The sequence below is a fragment of the Stigmatopora argus genome, chromosome 11, assembly GCF_051989625.1.
Source record: "Stigmatopora argus isolate UIUO_Sarg chromosome 11, RoL_Sarg_1.0, whole genome shotgun sequence".
NCBI classification, from domain to species: Eukaryota; Metazoa; Chordata; class Actinopteri; order Syngnathiformes; family Syngnathidae; genus Stigmatopora; species Stigmatopora argus.
This window is the reverse complement of record NC_135397.1, coordinates 11,140,062-11,155,097: the sequence shown is the minus strand read 5'-3', so window position 1 is coordinate 11,155,097 and position 15,036 is coordinate 11,140,062. Positions and strand designations below refer to the sequence as shown.

The 15,036-nt window shown below is 40.4% G+C and overlaps 1 protein-coding gene across 1 annotated transcript in view; it reads left to right on the top strand.

The window, feature by feature from the left end:
- Nucleotides 1-4,087: 4,087 nt before the first annotated feature.
- Nucleotides 4,088-15,036, top strand: part of LOC144084283 (cGMP-dependent protein kinase 1-like) — a 63,954-nt gene continuing 53,005 nt past the window's right edge. The window contains exons 1-2 of the mRNA XM_077612548.1: nucleotides 4,088-4,663; nucleotides 8,813-8,979. Of these exons, the coding sequence (XP_077468674.1) occupies nucleotides 4,305-4,663; nucleotides 8,813-8,979 (526 nt within the window). The 5' untranslated portion in view covers nucleotides 4,088-4,304. The remainder of the gene's footprint in view (nucleotides 4,664-8,812; nucleotides 8,980-15,036) is intronic.

Below are 15,036 nucleotides of genomic sequence, written 5' to 3'. Positions count from 1 at the left end.
CCCCGGGGAAAGGAGGGAGGGAGGGATGGATGGAGGGATGGGGTGGTTCGTCCGTCCGGAGGAAGTGTGATGCATTATTGGCTTTTAGTAGCCCAAGTGCATGTCTGAGGATATTTAATACTCCATTAGAGGAAGAACAGATGCTTCCTGCTTGACCTGCCTTAAAAACTGACCGCCATTGACGGGGAAAGAAGTCCGACATTGTTGGCAACTGTCCTAAAATGAAACGTCTCTCGCCGTCAATGGCAGACATAGATTGAAAAAGTAACAAAGTGCATATACACATTTCGTATTTTATGCCATCTAGTGGAAAATAATCAAACTGTTCTGACAAACGTCAGAAACCGTCACAAACGAAGATGGTGTTAGCCAAAAACAAAACAGATTATATTTATATAGATACTACTTATATAAGTTTACATAAATTTAATGTTTAATGTCAAAATCAATACATATTTCAAGTTTTCAAAAGAATACAAAGATTTTGATTCTTTCATGACATTGCATTGATTTGTGTGGATCAAATATTTGTTTTATAAACTTTTTAGATATTTATTTAAGACATCTTGTTTTTGTGTTGAAGTTTACAGCCAGAAAGATGATTGAACAGCACATCAAAGCACTCAAAGAGACTCAAAGAGAGTCAAAGAGTTACCAGACTGCATAAAAACTCTCTAATGGCCGCCGCCAACATTGAATCGCGCCGGTACAAACTGTCTCTGAAAATGTGACAACACCCCCGCGTGTCATTCATATGTCGTGAAGCGGAACCGGTACGGGTGATGTAATGTGTTTTCTCCCATCGGGCACCTGTGTCATACATGTCTTACATGATGCCAATCCCGGCGTATTCCGGCACGGCCGCATTAGAGTGGCCGCGTCATCGGATTACCGCTGCGGATCCGGTTTCTATCGATCGGGATAGGAAGAGGGCTGAGCTGGGATGCTTGGGGAGGTGAAATTGAAAGCCCCGAGGTGCTTTGAAGGGCACTGAGTGGGCGTTTTTTTGTTTTTTGTTTTTAATCATGGCAGGATGATGAGGACAGCTTGATAGCAGGCGGCATGTTGGCGTTAGCTTGGTTTTATCTTGACGCCGTCCACTCTTGGGAGTCAATAATCATTTTACAGTGAAAAACGTTAACAACAATAAATGAAGTCCAGTTGGATGAACATATAGTAGTTTGTCGTTTTTTGCAGTTGTAGTTGAATGACAGCCACCTGATGATGTTGTGGTGGACTCACCCGACTTCAGTGCATGAAGGCGTGGGCTCGATATCCACTGATGGCGGTATGATTGTGGGTGCGAATGGTCGTCTGTCTCTCTGTGTGTCCTACGTCTGACTGGCGAACAGTCTAGGGTATAGTCTGCCTTTTGCCCCGAGTCAGCTGGGATAGACTCCAGCAACCCCCGCAAACCGTACGAGGATAGGCGGTACGGAAGATGTGCGGTACGGAAGATGAATGAATTAATAGTATAATGACTTCCGCCAGTCTGTGAAGGCTTTCTTTCTCTTTGTCTATAAGTTTGTTGTCAAGATGACTTAAAAATGAAAAAAAAGGGATTTTAATGAAACTTGGATGTTTTCAATAGGAAACAGAAGAAGTTTTCAAATTTGGGGGGGGAATGATTGAATTTGGGCCTAGTGAGGTCACAATCAGTAATATAGCAATGGATTTCGGTAAATTCATGAAATTAAAGAAAATGCAGTAAAAGGACAAATATTTGCTTGAAGGCCATTATTTACTGTTTCAGTTATTGTAGAGATGTCAAGTATTGATTGAATTCTGTTCTGTACTATATAATCATGATGCTTTTGATTCCTCTTTAATATTTTTTTAAATGTAATTATTTAAGTACATTATTCACTATAAAACTAATAGTATTGACAGTACTGCTGTACATCGTTTAGTCATTTCATTTGATAAAAGAACTGATTGAACTATGTAAGATGTTGCCGCTGATCTTTTAGTTCTTCCTTTTTTTAATAATATGGCTAAAAAAAACTTGCACATCTATGTCGACAAATAGTAAAGTCATGTCAAAGTGATGCCATTCGGTTCCCTGTGAGATCACTCATTCATATTTTTGTACTGCTTATCCTCATAAGAGGGGTCACCACTGAATTGGTTGCCAGCCAATCGCAGTGCACAATGAGACAAACATCCACACATGCACACACTCATTTAGAGTGTTACCCAGGGTACCATGCATGTTTTGGGTATGTGGGAGGAAACTGGAGCACCCAGAGAAAACCCACGCTGGCAGGGGGACAACATGCAAAGTCCTCACAGTAAGCTTGAACCCCACCAGGGTTTGAACTGTGATTTCAGAACAGTGAAGTGGGCGTGCTAACCACTCTGACACCATGACTCCCGGTAATTTATCCATTTAAAAATACGTACTTGGATTCTAATCGAATAAAAATATATGTCTTTTTCATTGTTGCTAGGGAGGAACTGCTTGAATTAAATGAATTCAAACTCAAAGACTTTGTTGGAAAATAATGCCTTCTAGTTGATTTGGAGCATCTCTTTGTGGGTGCTGGGCTACAATTTCTCTATCAAATTACATCTTTTGTATTTGCTCTCACAACCTACTTCCCAAATTGTTCTCATAAGCCATCACGTGATCTTTGCATGACAAAACATGCCATCCCCTCCTGTTCAGTTGAGCCTTTAAAATGCCATTTCTTTATCTGACGCTAGAGAGCAGCTTTGCTCTGTATTAATGACTCGTTTTGTCTTTTAAACCTGTTTCTTTTAACATATTGGATGCCATGGACGATGATAGACGTCTAATCCATTTGAAGTGGGTGGTTTTGGAGTAAATGATTTGCTGCCAACCCTGCACTCTCACTTCAAATAGATTGATGTCTACTAGTAATACCACTGAATGTAAATTCACAATAGAAAGATTATTGGATGCCACAGGATGGTACGTCTATAACCGTCAAGAGCAGGGAACGAATTAAAACCCAAACAAAGAAGTGTTTTGTGTTCCTGTCTGCCGCGTATTGTATTTTCCTTGTCAGATTTGCCTTGGCACTTTCTTTCTCGGCTAAATTTGGGCGGCAGATGAATTTGGAGATGTGCACATGAGGCTCAAGATGAGACCGAGGGATATTTTTATCACTGTCACAGTTTCTAAAGATCTCAACCTTTTTTTCAATCTTTTAAATACACGCAAAAAGCTTAAGCTGGATGCATTTTTTTCAAGGCTGATGAATGTTGTTACTTTGGTAATTGGTTGCCCCTGGAGTGATTATTTTACATTTCATTTTGCTTTAATTCAGTGGTTCGTGTATTTTTAATAGGTTACTACAAAATTAAGTGGTTGGTTGTCTTATTAGTTCATGGTTTTCGGGTGAATTTGTTGATTGGTTTAGTTTAGTTTATTTGCTCTGTGGTTTGTTGTCACTCAAATTATTTTTGACCTATGTTGGATGGTTGATTATTAGGTAAGTGATGGGTAATATGTTCCCTATTGATTATCTATTTAGTTCATGTTGTTTGATTTTCTGAAATCAAGCATATGATGTTACTGGTTTTGCTGGTGCTGAAAACATCTGATGCTGGATTTCAGAGGGTGAGTGGAAAAGTCTATCTGTCAGTTTTATGATTGAAGAGTTTATTTCTTTGGATGCTGGTTCAGTAATTGACTTGTCAAAATGGTTGTTTGTCTTTGCATTTTTTTTAAATTTCAATTTAATGTCAACGTTCATTAGTTCTGCTTTAGGGTTAAATTAATGATTGGTTCATTAGTTGTTTGATTGTTTTTTTTGTGAGGAATCTAAGGCAACTAGACTCTAGATTCAGGGGTGTCAAACCGGTCCTCAAAGGACTGCAGTGGGTGCAGGTTTTCATTCCAAATCAACAAGAGGATACCTTTTGCAAGTGTAATCAGTTAATTAAAGTCAGTTGCTACATATTTTAGAAGACACCTGATTGGTTAAAATGTCGGCACTGGATCGGTTGGAACAAAGACCAGGACCCACTGCGGCTCTCTGCGGAATCGGTTTGACACCCCTGCTCCAGAACATGTACGCTTGGATCCCAAATCCGATTTCCTTCATTCCCATTCATTGGCATGGGATGCACCGCCCCTCCACGTCCTGTAGGCGTCCTTCTCCGCACGCGCCTGTCAGCCTCACGAGCATCCAAGACAGACGAGGAGGAGAGAGCACGAGAGAAGGAGATCCAGATCGAGCGAGTGAGCGAGCTAGCGAGTGAGCGGTCCCAAACTTTGCGTGGTCGAGAGCATGCCACGAAGCAGCGCGTAAAGGCACCCACCACCGCTGCTGTGGATGCCGGATAAAGTTTTGCGGGCATCTCGGAGGACCTCCCCCCGATGCGACATGGGCACCCTCCGCGATTTGCAGTACGCGCTCCAGGAGAAGATCGAGGAGCTGCGGCAGCGCGACGCGTTGATCGACGAGCTGGAACTGGAGCTGGACCAGAAGGACGAGCTGATCCAGAAGCTGCAGAACGAGCTGGACAAGTACCGCTCGGTCATCAAGCCGGCGACGCAGCAGGTTCACACGCAGAACGAGCTGCACTCGGAGCACCAGCGCACCAAGAGGCAGGCCATCTCGGCCGAGCCCACCGCCTTCGACATCCACGATCTCAGCCACGTCACGCTGCCTTTCTACCCCAAAAGCCCACAGTAGGTCGACCACCTGTTGCCCCACTTTTTTTTCGGGGGTGGGGGGAGGAGGGGGAGTTGGGGGGCGTCCCCTGTTACGTCGTGCACCACTAGGATGTCAAAAAAGTAGTCTTTCCCTATCAGCTGATTGAACTTTAACTCATTCATCCCATTGACGGTAATAGACGTCCAATCCATTTGGACTGGGAGCTCTCCATTCCAAACGGATTGGACGTTTATCGCCGTCAATGGCTGCCACTGGGCTTGTGATGGGCTGTTCATTTTCTTTAGAATGTATGGTTTTTAGTGTTGCAGCTGGGGTGACTTTGGGTGAACCAAAGTCAGACTAGTACATCCTGGATTTGGATTGTCAGCAGTCAATCAGAGGCTCCTATTAGACTGACTCACTTTCTCTGGTTTCTAAGGTGAATATAAAATTCAGTCCAAAACTTTGTCACTTTACTCCCATCTTTTCTAAACAGAAGATTAGAATGGACATCCAGTGCCGTCACTAATCAGAGAGTTAAGGAGGTAAAGAAAAGCACATCCAAAGGAGACTCAAAAAGTAAAATAAAATAAAACCATTAAAAAAGGAAGTTATTTTAAAAGTAATCAAAACTTGAGTGAAAGTGAAGAGTATGAATAATTCACGAATGAAACAAATCAATAAAATGATAAGTGATAAAAGTAAAAGTAAAAATGTGGGAGAAAAAAAATTCAACTGTCCTTTGGCTGTGAATTTCAATGAATTTATCACAGTAAACTTGCAATGAATTTGACCTCATATCCCGGCGGCAAATGAACACTGGACAAAATTTAAAACCAGCATACAAAATGAACCCTTCTCTTTCCAAAAAAAAACTGTCTAGAAAAAAACTGCGCTAAAAACAAAACCAAAGTAGAAACTTTATACTCTCATTGATTTTTAAATAAATAGAAAAACCTTAATAAAACGAAGTCTCAATGGCCATTCTGACAGAATCAATTGTTTTATTGACAATGAGAGGCTAAGTTGTTTGAGGATCATTATGGGGAATCGAGCTAAAGCGTCCGTCAGTGACAGATCATAGAATCGGCCACTCAAGCACATCTGCGCCCAATTCATTTATTCTCCTAAGAGAGTGGGAGGGTGAAAGGTGACGGCAAAGGGGCGAAGCTCGTTCGATACGGCGGATTGTACTGTGAATGTGAGTGTGCCAAAGCCACTTTAAACAAACTGCCAGTCCCCCGACGAGAGTTCTCCCAGGCCCGGCTGCGTGTTTACTTTCAGATTTGGGCCGGATCTCCTCCTCCTTTCGCTGGCGTCAGCGCAGACTCTGGGAAAAATCTGAAAGCCCTGACTGTCAATCATCACTTCTGTGATATTCAATGTTACCACTAGTAAACGTCCAATCCGTTTGAACTGAGTGGGTGGCAGCGAATGAACTGCTTCAAATGGAGTAGAAGTCTAACGGCATCAGTGGCAGTCAATGACTTAAGCTGTGCGAAATGTAAAAATATTTTAGCACAATATGGGCCACTTTGTATGATGCATTCATTCATTTTCCAAACCGCTTTATCCTCACTAGGCTCGTGGGGGTGCTGGAGCCTATCCCAGCTGACTTCGGGCCAGGGGCAGGAGACACCCTGAATCGGTGGCCAGCCAGGGCACTAGGAGACAGACAACCATTCACGCACACTCATACCTAGGGGCAATTTTGAGTGTCCAATCAGCCTACCATGCATGTTTTTGGAATGTGTGAGGAAACCGGAATACCCAGAGAAAATCCTCGCTAGCCCGGGGAGAACATGCAAACTCCACACAATGAGGGCAGACCTGGGATCGAACCCACGCTGCCAGAACAGATGAATGTTTCACTGTCTGAGAGAGAAATTTGAAAAGTTGAAGTTCTCTTTAAAGAAGACAAACCAGTTTGTTTATCCCTTCAACATTTTTGCTTTGTTAACTCTATATAAGAAAGTACAAAATCCACGATTCATCCAGCACAGCACTTGTCATGAAGTGGGAGGGTTGGCAGCAAATGAACTCTTCTTTCATTGCCAACCTTTGCAGTGCAGATGGATTGAATGTTTTCTCATGAGAAACACATTTGAATTCACAAAAGAATGATAGAAAACAGCCTCAAAATTGAACACCAAAAAACAACAAGTTTGGAAGAAGTTAAGTCTTTATTTTTAAATATATATTAAATAGGAAGTACTTACTTTGAACTTTTTCCACTTGCCCTGCGAGATTGTACACCACTAGTAACAATTGTTGTGCCTTCCCTTGCAGAGGTTTGGTTATATATACAATTTTACAAGTGAAGGCAAATGTAAATAGATGGTCTGTAGGCCCAAAAATGGAATGCTTTTCTTCTTTAGTCCCAAAAAAAGTCAGCTTTCTGATACTTGAGAACCAAAATAGAAGAAACACCCAAATGCAGTAGTAGTAGATGCCTCATCTGAAACCTAAGAACAGCCAAAAAAATAACAGCCTGAAAAATATAATTAAGAATGAAATGTTTTTCACGTTGGGTGACTGAAAGGTCATGAGCGACTTTTGTGTTTATCTGCACGGGCTTCATTTTGCTCGTAACATTCATAAACGTGTGCAAAAGTATGGCTGATGTGAGTGCAGGATGAGGCAGTCCAATGAAAATTTCATGACAATAATCATTGAAGTAGTCAAGCTTTTATGTTGTGTGCCTTTACCATTAAGCGCCGTCCCACTGAGGCTTTTAGTGGTGTTGGCTCCTGGCACATTTCTCATTGTCGTTATCCTGTTGAGAATTGATTTTCCTGAATATGGCTGTCTTAGAAAGGAATGACTATGTGAATGTACATTTGCCTCCTCTCCATTTTAAACACATTGGACGTCTAGCACTGTCAATGGGACTCAAAATGAGCATTTGAAGACACTCTTCCCACTTTAAATGAATTGGACATTTATCGGTGTCAATTGGAGGCTATGCGTTAACAATGACAGTCATTCATTAATGCAAACACATACAAAAAGTTTTCCCATGTTGCATTTACTTTATTTTTCTCCATTTCATTCCCACCCACTCCCTCTTTGTTACAAGCTTCTCGTCCTTTATTCCTGGGAGCCTCCTTCCCCGTTAATGCCGCCCTCCTTTTAAAATAGCATTCTTTGCCCTTACATGGGAAGCACCACACATTCACCCCTAAACTTCGCCGCGCCATCAAATACATCATCGTCACTGGATTATTTTCCTTTTCTTTTTTTTTATTGCCATCTGCTCGGTGTCGCTTCAAGAGGCCAAACTTATAAAAGCGGAGAGGCGACACATTTCCCGAGTCAAGCGAGTTAATAAGGCCAATTTAACATCAGTACAAAAATATTTCCAATGTCTTGCCATTTGGCATCATGTTCTGATGTGCGACGATCGTCAATCGATGACCGAATGCTGCCACCCTCTCACTTCAAATGGATTGGGCATTTAGCGCCATTAATGGCAGCCGTTGAGTTAAAAAAAGATGGCAAAATGGAATCTGAAAAAGACAGAAAATGGCAAAACATTGGTGGCATTATGCATCTTATCCAGAGGAAGAAAAAGTTTCATTTTTTAATCCTCTGACTGCCATTGACAAGGATAGATGTCCAATTCATCTTGCTGGGTAAGGGTGAATACATTCCAATTGAAGTAAAGTATTATTTAGATACATCCGATATGTGCGTGATTATCCCACTTTGGATATTTTTTTTCTGAAATAATGGTCCAAAAAAGTATAGTAACTCATTGGCTGTCACGGCTGGTAATAAAACTCCAATCCATTCTAAGTGAAAGTGTTGTTGTCTACAAGTGATAAAATAATTGGTAGGAGGATGCCTTGAAAAGATGTTTTATCATTTTTACTCATTGGCTACGAGTGATAAACTCATTTATTGATTCATTTATTTTTCATTATTCACACAAGGGCCGCAATGGTGCTGTCAACTGGACTGAAACATCAATGTCACATTTTTTTAAACGTTGATAATCATCTTTTCACTCATTTTCCAGGTGCTATTTCTCAGCAAGACAATTAACTGTTGGGACTATTTTTTATTTATTTTTCTTTTATAGTCTACATCGGTCTTTTTTGTGCAGACACCAGTCAAGATGGACGTTTAGCGCCGCACTAGGCAGCCAACGAGTTAAAATCTGGCTTTGTTTTCCATCCAAGGTCTAAGGATCTAATCAAAGAGGCCATCCTGGACAATGACTTCATGAAGAACTTGGAACTATCGCAGATTCAAGAGATCGTGGACTGCATGTATCCTGTGGAGTATGGAAAGGACAGCTGTATCATTAAAGAGGGTGACGTGGGATCGCTGGTCTACGTTATGGAAGGTACCGGCATTTGATTCCGAGATAAGTGCATGAAAATTGTGCTTCACCATGTTTGGAGAAATAATAATAATAATGCCTGCTGGGAGAAACCGCTGCATTGCTTTGGTGCTCAGTGCACCAATGCATCCTTTTATGGTTCACAATAAAAATGGCCATGCTAAGTATTATGTGGCTATTTCCGATGCATATTAAATACGTTCATTTATTATTGACTAGTATTGAGCCTAACTTTGATTGATGCAATTCTTAATATTATGGTGTTTTATTCTGTAGGTATCATTTTACTGCGTAATTCATTGAGTGACATGTGTCCAGCCAATCATTGGATGCGATGCAATCACGCTACGCAGCCAATCACGGCATTGACCGCACTCGCGTGTGAGGCTAAAGCTAACTCAGCTAACGTGAATGTGATACTACTCGACTCCCCGAACCCGCGTTAAAAATAACTTTTTTAAAGGTGAAATGGCTGTCGGAGGATATCCAAATAGAAGAACAAGCGTTGAAACTGGGGCACATCTTTTGTTTTTCGAGTGTAAAAGGTATTTTCTGCAAGACATACAGCTAAGGTTAAGTTGTGAGTGAGTTTGCTGATGTAAAAATATGGAAATTTAATGAAAACAGACTACCTCAAGGACAGACGGGAAAATAAGGTAAGTCAGATTGGTGCAAATTCTGGTGTCATTTATTAAAATGCTTTATGTATGGATATTAATAATTAAATGTAATGGCTAGATCGTTAATGGGTAATAAAAATGCATCTGGTGATGGCAGGTGGCTTACTAGTGTGGCTGTGGCGAGCAAGTAAACTATTTTTTTAAAAATAAATCAACCCAACATGAAGAAAAGATATAACGATGTGATTCAGTACTGCAATCGTTTTTCTATGTGAGATGAATAATTGACAATTTAGATATACTACTTTCCATTTTTTAATCCATGAAGCAAATGGATTCGACGTCCATCTCAGTCAATGGTAGCCTATAAGTTAAGAGCCTGCAGCTGATAGAGTGTATCATAAAGGTTGGCGTGCTTCTCTATTCAAATCTGGATTGTGATGTTGGCACAACAATGCCATCACTTGTCTGTGACACGCAGACGTGAGGCATCAAACATGTCATCATGGAAATAAAATGCAAAACGCGCCACCTCTGTCGCATCAAGCAAATTACATATTATTTCTTGGACTTTATACCCAAACGCATTTGCATACAGCGAGCATTGTGAAGGTGGAAACGATTTGCCCATGGATGTTGAGCTTTGTTTTTGTTGTAATATTTTTGTAAGAAGGGGTTTGTCTCATCACTTTTGGGGTTGCCAATATTGTGAATGTTCATTTTTCAATGCCATTGATGGCGGCAGATGTCCAAACCATTTGGACTGGGATACTAAACACTAAAAATAGAGCCTTCCCAGTCCAAATTAATTGGGCGTCTATCACTGTCAATGGCAGCCAGTGAGCAAATTTGCTAAAACAATGCAAACAAATGTTTTGACAATTTTTTATTTTGAATTCAAAAATTTATGTTTCAATTACTTTGAAAAGTTTTCACTTAGTCTTAGTCAATAAAACTTATAAGACCCATGTGGCACCTGTAGTATCTCTAAAGGAAACCTAAAATGTGACCAAAGAAACCAAAGAAAAGTTTGACACCCCTGTTAACTTGCTTCCCACGTAATTTGGACTATAAAGCACAGTTAGAATTCGTCATTTTCCCTATAGATTGACAGTGCACTTTCAAAAAATCGTGAGCTTATCCATGAAACTCACCACAGAAATTCTGCTCTACTTAAAAAAGTCTTAAAAATGCTAATGTTCCCCTTGATCAAACCTATAGTGACAGTGAAAGTACATTTTCAAATGCTTTACTTTCCCACTCACATCTTCTGCAAAGGAAAAATAAAGAAGTCACTACTGACAGGCTTGGTGTTACATCATTATTCCCCTCCATTTCTCGCTCTAACTCTCCCCAGCACGTGTCTCGTTTGCTTAAAAAATGTTGAAGTGGCACCACGGTCTAAACACGCTTTGTCAAAAGTTGCAGCTCGACCTCTAATGTCTAAGTGCCATCGTATCTGTGTTAATAGTGTATATATAAAGATTTTTTTGGGAATGCAATACTCTTGCATTAAAAAAAAACTCTGGCGCATACTTAAAAACAGCGACATATTTTTTTAAAACTTGCTGGTTGCCATTAGCAATGCTAGGTGTTTAATCCTTGTTAAGGCCAAACGTTGGTGGCACTGAGATACCCATATTTTATGAGGTACCTATAATTTCCTGATTACCCTTTCCTAAGAGAGCTCTCATATCTGCTAGTGTGCACAAATCATTCTGGCTCCTTGCTTTGAAGAAGCTCGCCATAATAAACTTCTGTTGTATTATTATTTTTTCTTTGCTCAAGGGAACTAATTTAAAAGACACAATTTCTCAACACGAAAGCGTTTCTATGGCGACAGAAGCAACAAATAGTTATCGTCATTATCCAGGTGGATAATGGCGATAACTATTACAGTACTGCTTCAGAAATACAATAGATTGACTGTGTCATGGGGTCCCGATTAATACTTTTTGTGCCACTTATGATGTTTGACATCCAAACATCCTTCTGCAATGGATTTAAAGAAGTTTGTCAAACGTCCAATACATTTGATCTGAACGTAGGATGGCAGTCAATGACGAGGATAGACGTCCATTCATGTGGCTCTCAAGAATTTAAATACAATTCTTTGGCTCGGTTTACCATGGGTAAACTATCATGAGTGGATGTTCAATCGATTTGAAGCAGGCGGGTGGCAGTGAATGAACATGTGTTCATTCGTTGCTAACCCTCCCACTTTAAATGGATTGGACGTGTACACGCTGTCAAGAATGAATCTTTATTCGCATCCACCCCCCAGTGCAAATGGGTCGGACGTTTACTAGTGATTAATTCATATACGTATAGAGTTTTAATGAGGTATATTACTTATCTATTAGTCTGGAGGACAGTATTATCCTCTGAAAATACACAATCTTTTAGATCCTTCCTGTAGGTTGGTTTGTTGAATGCACTCTGTTTATTAAAAAAAGGATAAATGATTCTATGCTCACAGGTCTCCCTCTGACTTATGCCATTGAAACTTCAATTCAAAAACATTTTTGCGAACACCATTTTACATAATTTACCTCAACTTCAACACACCAGTTGTCACTCTATTTAGTTTCGGCGTGCCACGGAACCTCATTATTTAGCCTTTTTTTCTGAGTTTTTTGCCTGAAAATACCCAGAGCTGAGGGCAATTGAAGCTACTATGTTCACTTTGCAAATGTTTGGCCTTAACCCAGTCTTCCACTGGATTTATGCAGTCCAAACAAATCCTTCAATCTCTTTTCCCAGTGCTCCGGATTAGTGATTGCCAGTTGGTACTGTTGTTCTCATTTAGTTTGATGCTTTCTTTGCAGCATGTACGCAATTGATTAATTGACAACACTTGTCTGTCTATTTAAACCCCAGGTCGTTTGATTTTGTCTGCCTTTGCCATGCTCATGTCCAGGTCTCATCGTGCATCTTTCCCCCCCTTCCTGTTTTGAATTGAATTGAACTGAATGCTTTTTATTGTCATTATGCAAGCATAAGAAGATTTAAAGCTTTCACCATGAAGTGCACAAATAACAACAAACTGACAAATAAATAATCAATACATTAGTAATATTTTTTTTAAAAATCATGAAATAAATATGTAGTCACAACATAAATAACTAGGGAAGTGCACAACTAACATAAATAAGTAATCAACATATATAATTTATAAATATAATATTTCCCTCTTTGAGTGGTTAGCACGTCAGCCTCACAGCTCTAGGGTCCCCTGGGTTCAAATCCAGGTCGGTCCACCTGTGTGGAATATGCACGTTCTCCCTGGACCTGCGTGGGGTTTCTCCGGGTACTCCTGTTTCCTTCCACATTCCAAAAACATGCATGGTAGGTTGATTGGACACTCTAAATTGCCCGTATGTATGAGTGTGAGAGTGAATGGTTGTCTGTCCCCTCCTGCCCTGCGATAGACTGGCCATCAGTTCAGGGTGTCCCCCGCCTCTGGCTCGAAGTCAGCTGGGATAGGCTCGAGCACCCCCCACGACCCTTGAGGATGAAGTGGTTCAGAAAATGAATGAATGAATGAAAGTTTGGTTTTGTTCTTTCTTGTTACTTTGTTAGTTTTCTCCGAGTGTTGTATCCAAATTATTTTTAGTAACGTTTTTGTTAATAAATGACAACCAAGTCCATTCTTCTGTCTGCCTACCCTGCATTTTGGTCCAATTCCGCTCTCCACTGGCCTACCTAACAGCTTATGCTGAATTATGCATGTTGTCTTTTAGGGAGCTGGTTGGCAACTTGCCCTCGTGCACATTTTACTAGCTGAAGTAAGCGTGTAGGCAGAGCAGAGAGGGATGGGTAATAAAAAAAAGAGAGTGGAGTCAGTACAAGTGGACAGCGGGAGTGCTCGCATTGACAGTCGGGTTTCCACATTTGAACAGCTCCTTGTGGAGATTTGCCACGGGGATGTTTTCACTACAAAGTGCCAATTATATTTATTGTTGTTGTCTGACAGACCTTCTGCTGAGGTAAAAAAATGCAAATATTTCAGCTTGGCTTTACTGGAAATGTTAGGATAAAACAGTCCAATCAGCCTTCTGCTGATGCGAAATCTATTTGAACTGGGAGGGATGGCAACGAAAGACCGTCAATTGGCATCAATAGCAAACAATCTTTATCAAGGTTATAAAAGTACATCTGAATTAAAATGGAAGAAAATTGAAAAAACAAAAAGCGCAAAAAGTGAAAAAGGTTTCAAAAGGTAAAGTGAAAATGTAAACAAAATATACAAATACACATTAGTTGTGCACTTAAATAAAGGGCAAAAAAATTGTACGTTTGACTATTAATAAAAATGTTTCCTGATTACAGTAGCAAAATAGAACTGAAAAGCTAAGTGGAGTGAAAAATGAAGTGCTCATCTTCTACTGATAAAAATAAATACAATGTAAAAATCTGAAATTCGGATCTTTGGAAAATGGCTAGCTCGTACCCACTTTCCAATCATGTGGTCAACTTTATTAGGTTATTTAAAAAAATACCACCTGTCTCACAAAAGTTAAAGAACAAAACACCAGTTCCAAAATTCCATAAGACCACACACTTTTTGGGTTTAGTCTGGATTAAACAGTGCAGGTGTGAATATGGCTTTATTGTTGACCTGCTCCCCATTTCAATTCAGAGCAATACTTGATCATTTTTCATGTTGGGACACCCAAGCAGCTGGTCAGCATTACTGTATTCAAACAACATCTGGAAATTCAAGCCCTTCATCTCTTATGTTTATTCTGTCATGTGATCATTGCATTTGGCTTCCTCCTGCATCTTATAACATCTGTCACCTTGCGACATCCAAACTGCCAGTTGAAAACGAGGCGTGGAAATTTATCTTTATCGTCCTGAAGGGCTTATAATTTCATGCGCTCGTAAATGTTTGAGTACTTCTTACTCCTAACAATTAGAATCATAATTCAAGGTAGGGCTTGTTGTTGGCTTCAGTTAATCTTCCCAATAGCAGGGGTGCTGGAACCTATCCCAGCCCTCAATGCTCAGTAGGCAGGGCACAGCATAGTTAATTGCTTGCCAGCCAATCGTGGTCATTTCATCGATTAATTCATTGGTTGCCATTGACGATGCTAGAAGTCCGGTCCATTTGGACTGAGAAGGGTGAATAAAAGTCAAATGAATTGGAATTCCACCCAGTTGAAATAGATTCCATGTCAATCACTGTCAACGAGTTAAACGGCTCGATCGGTCTTAAAAGTTTCATACGTGGAATTTCCCGAAATGTCAATTAGTAAATATACTAACGTTAATGAGGTAATAAGCAGGTGCATTATTTTGCCGCATGTATGAAAAGGACACCATGTGCGAAACTAATTAGCAACAGTACCTTTTGTCGCCACCACTAGCGCCACTCCGGCGTTATTATCACTCTGTTCACGCAGTGGTGATAAGGATCCATGCAGCAATATCTCCG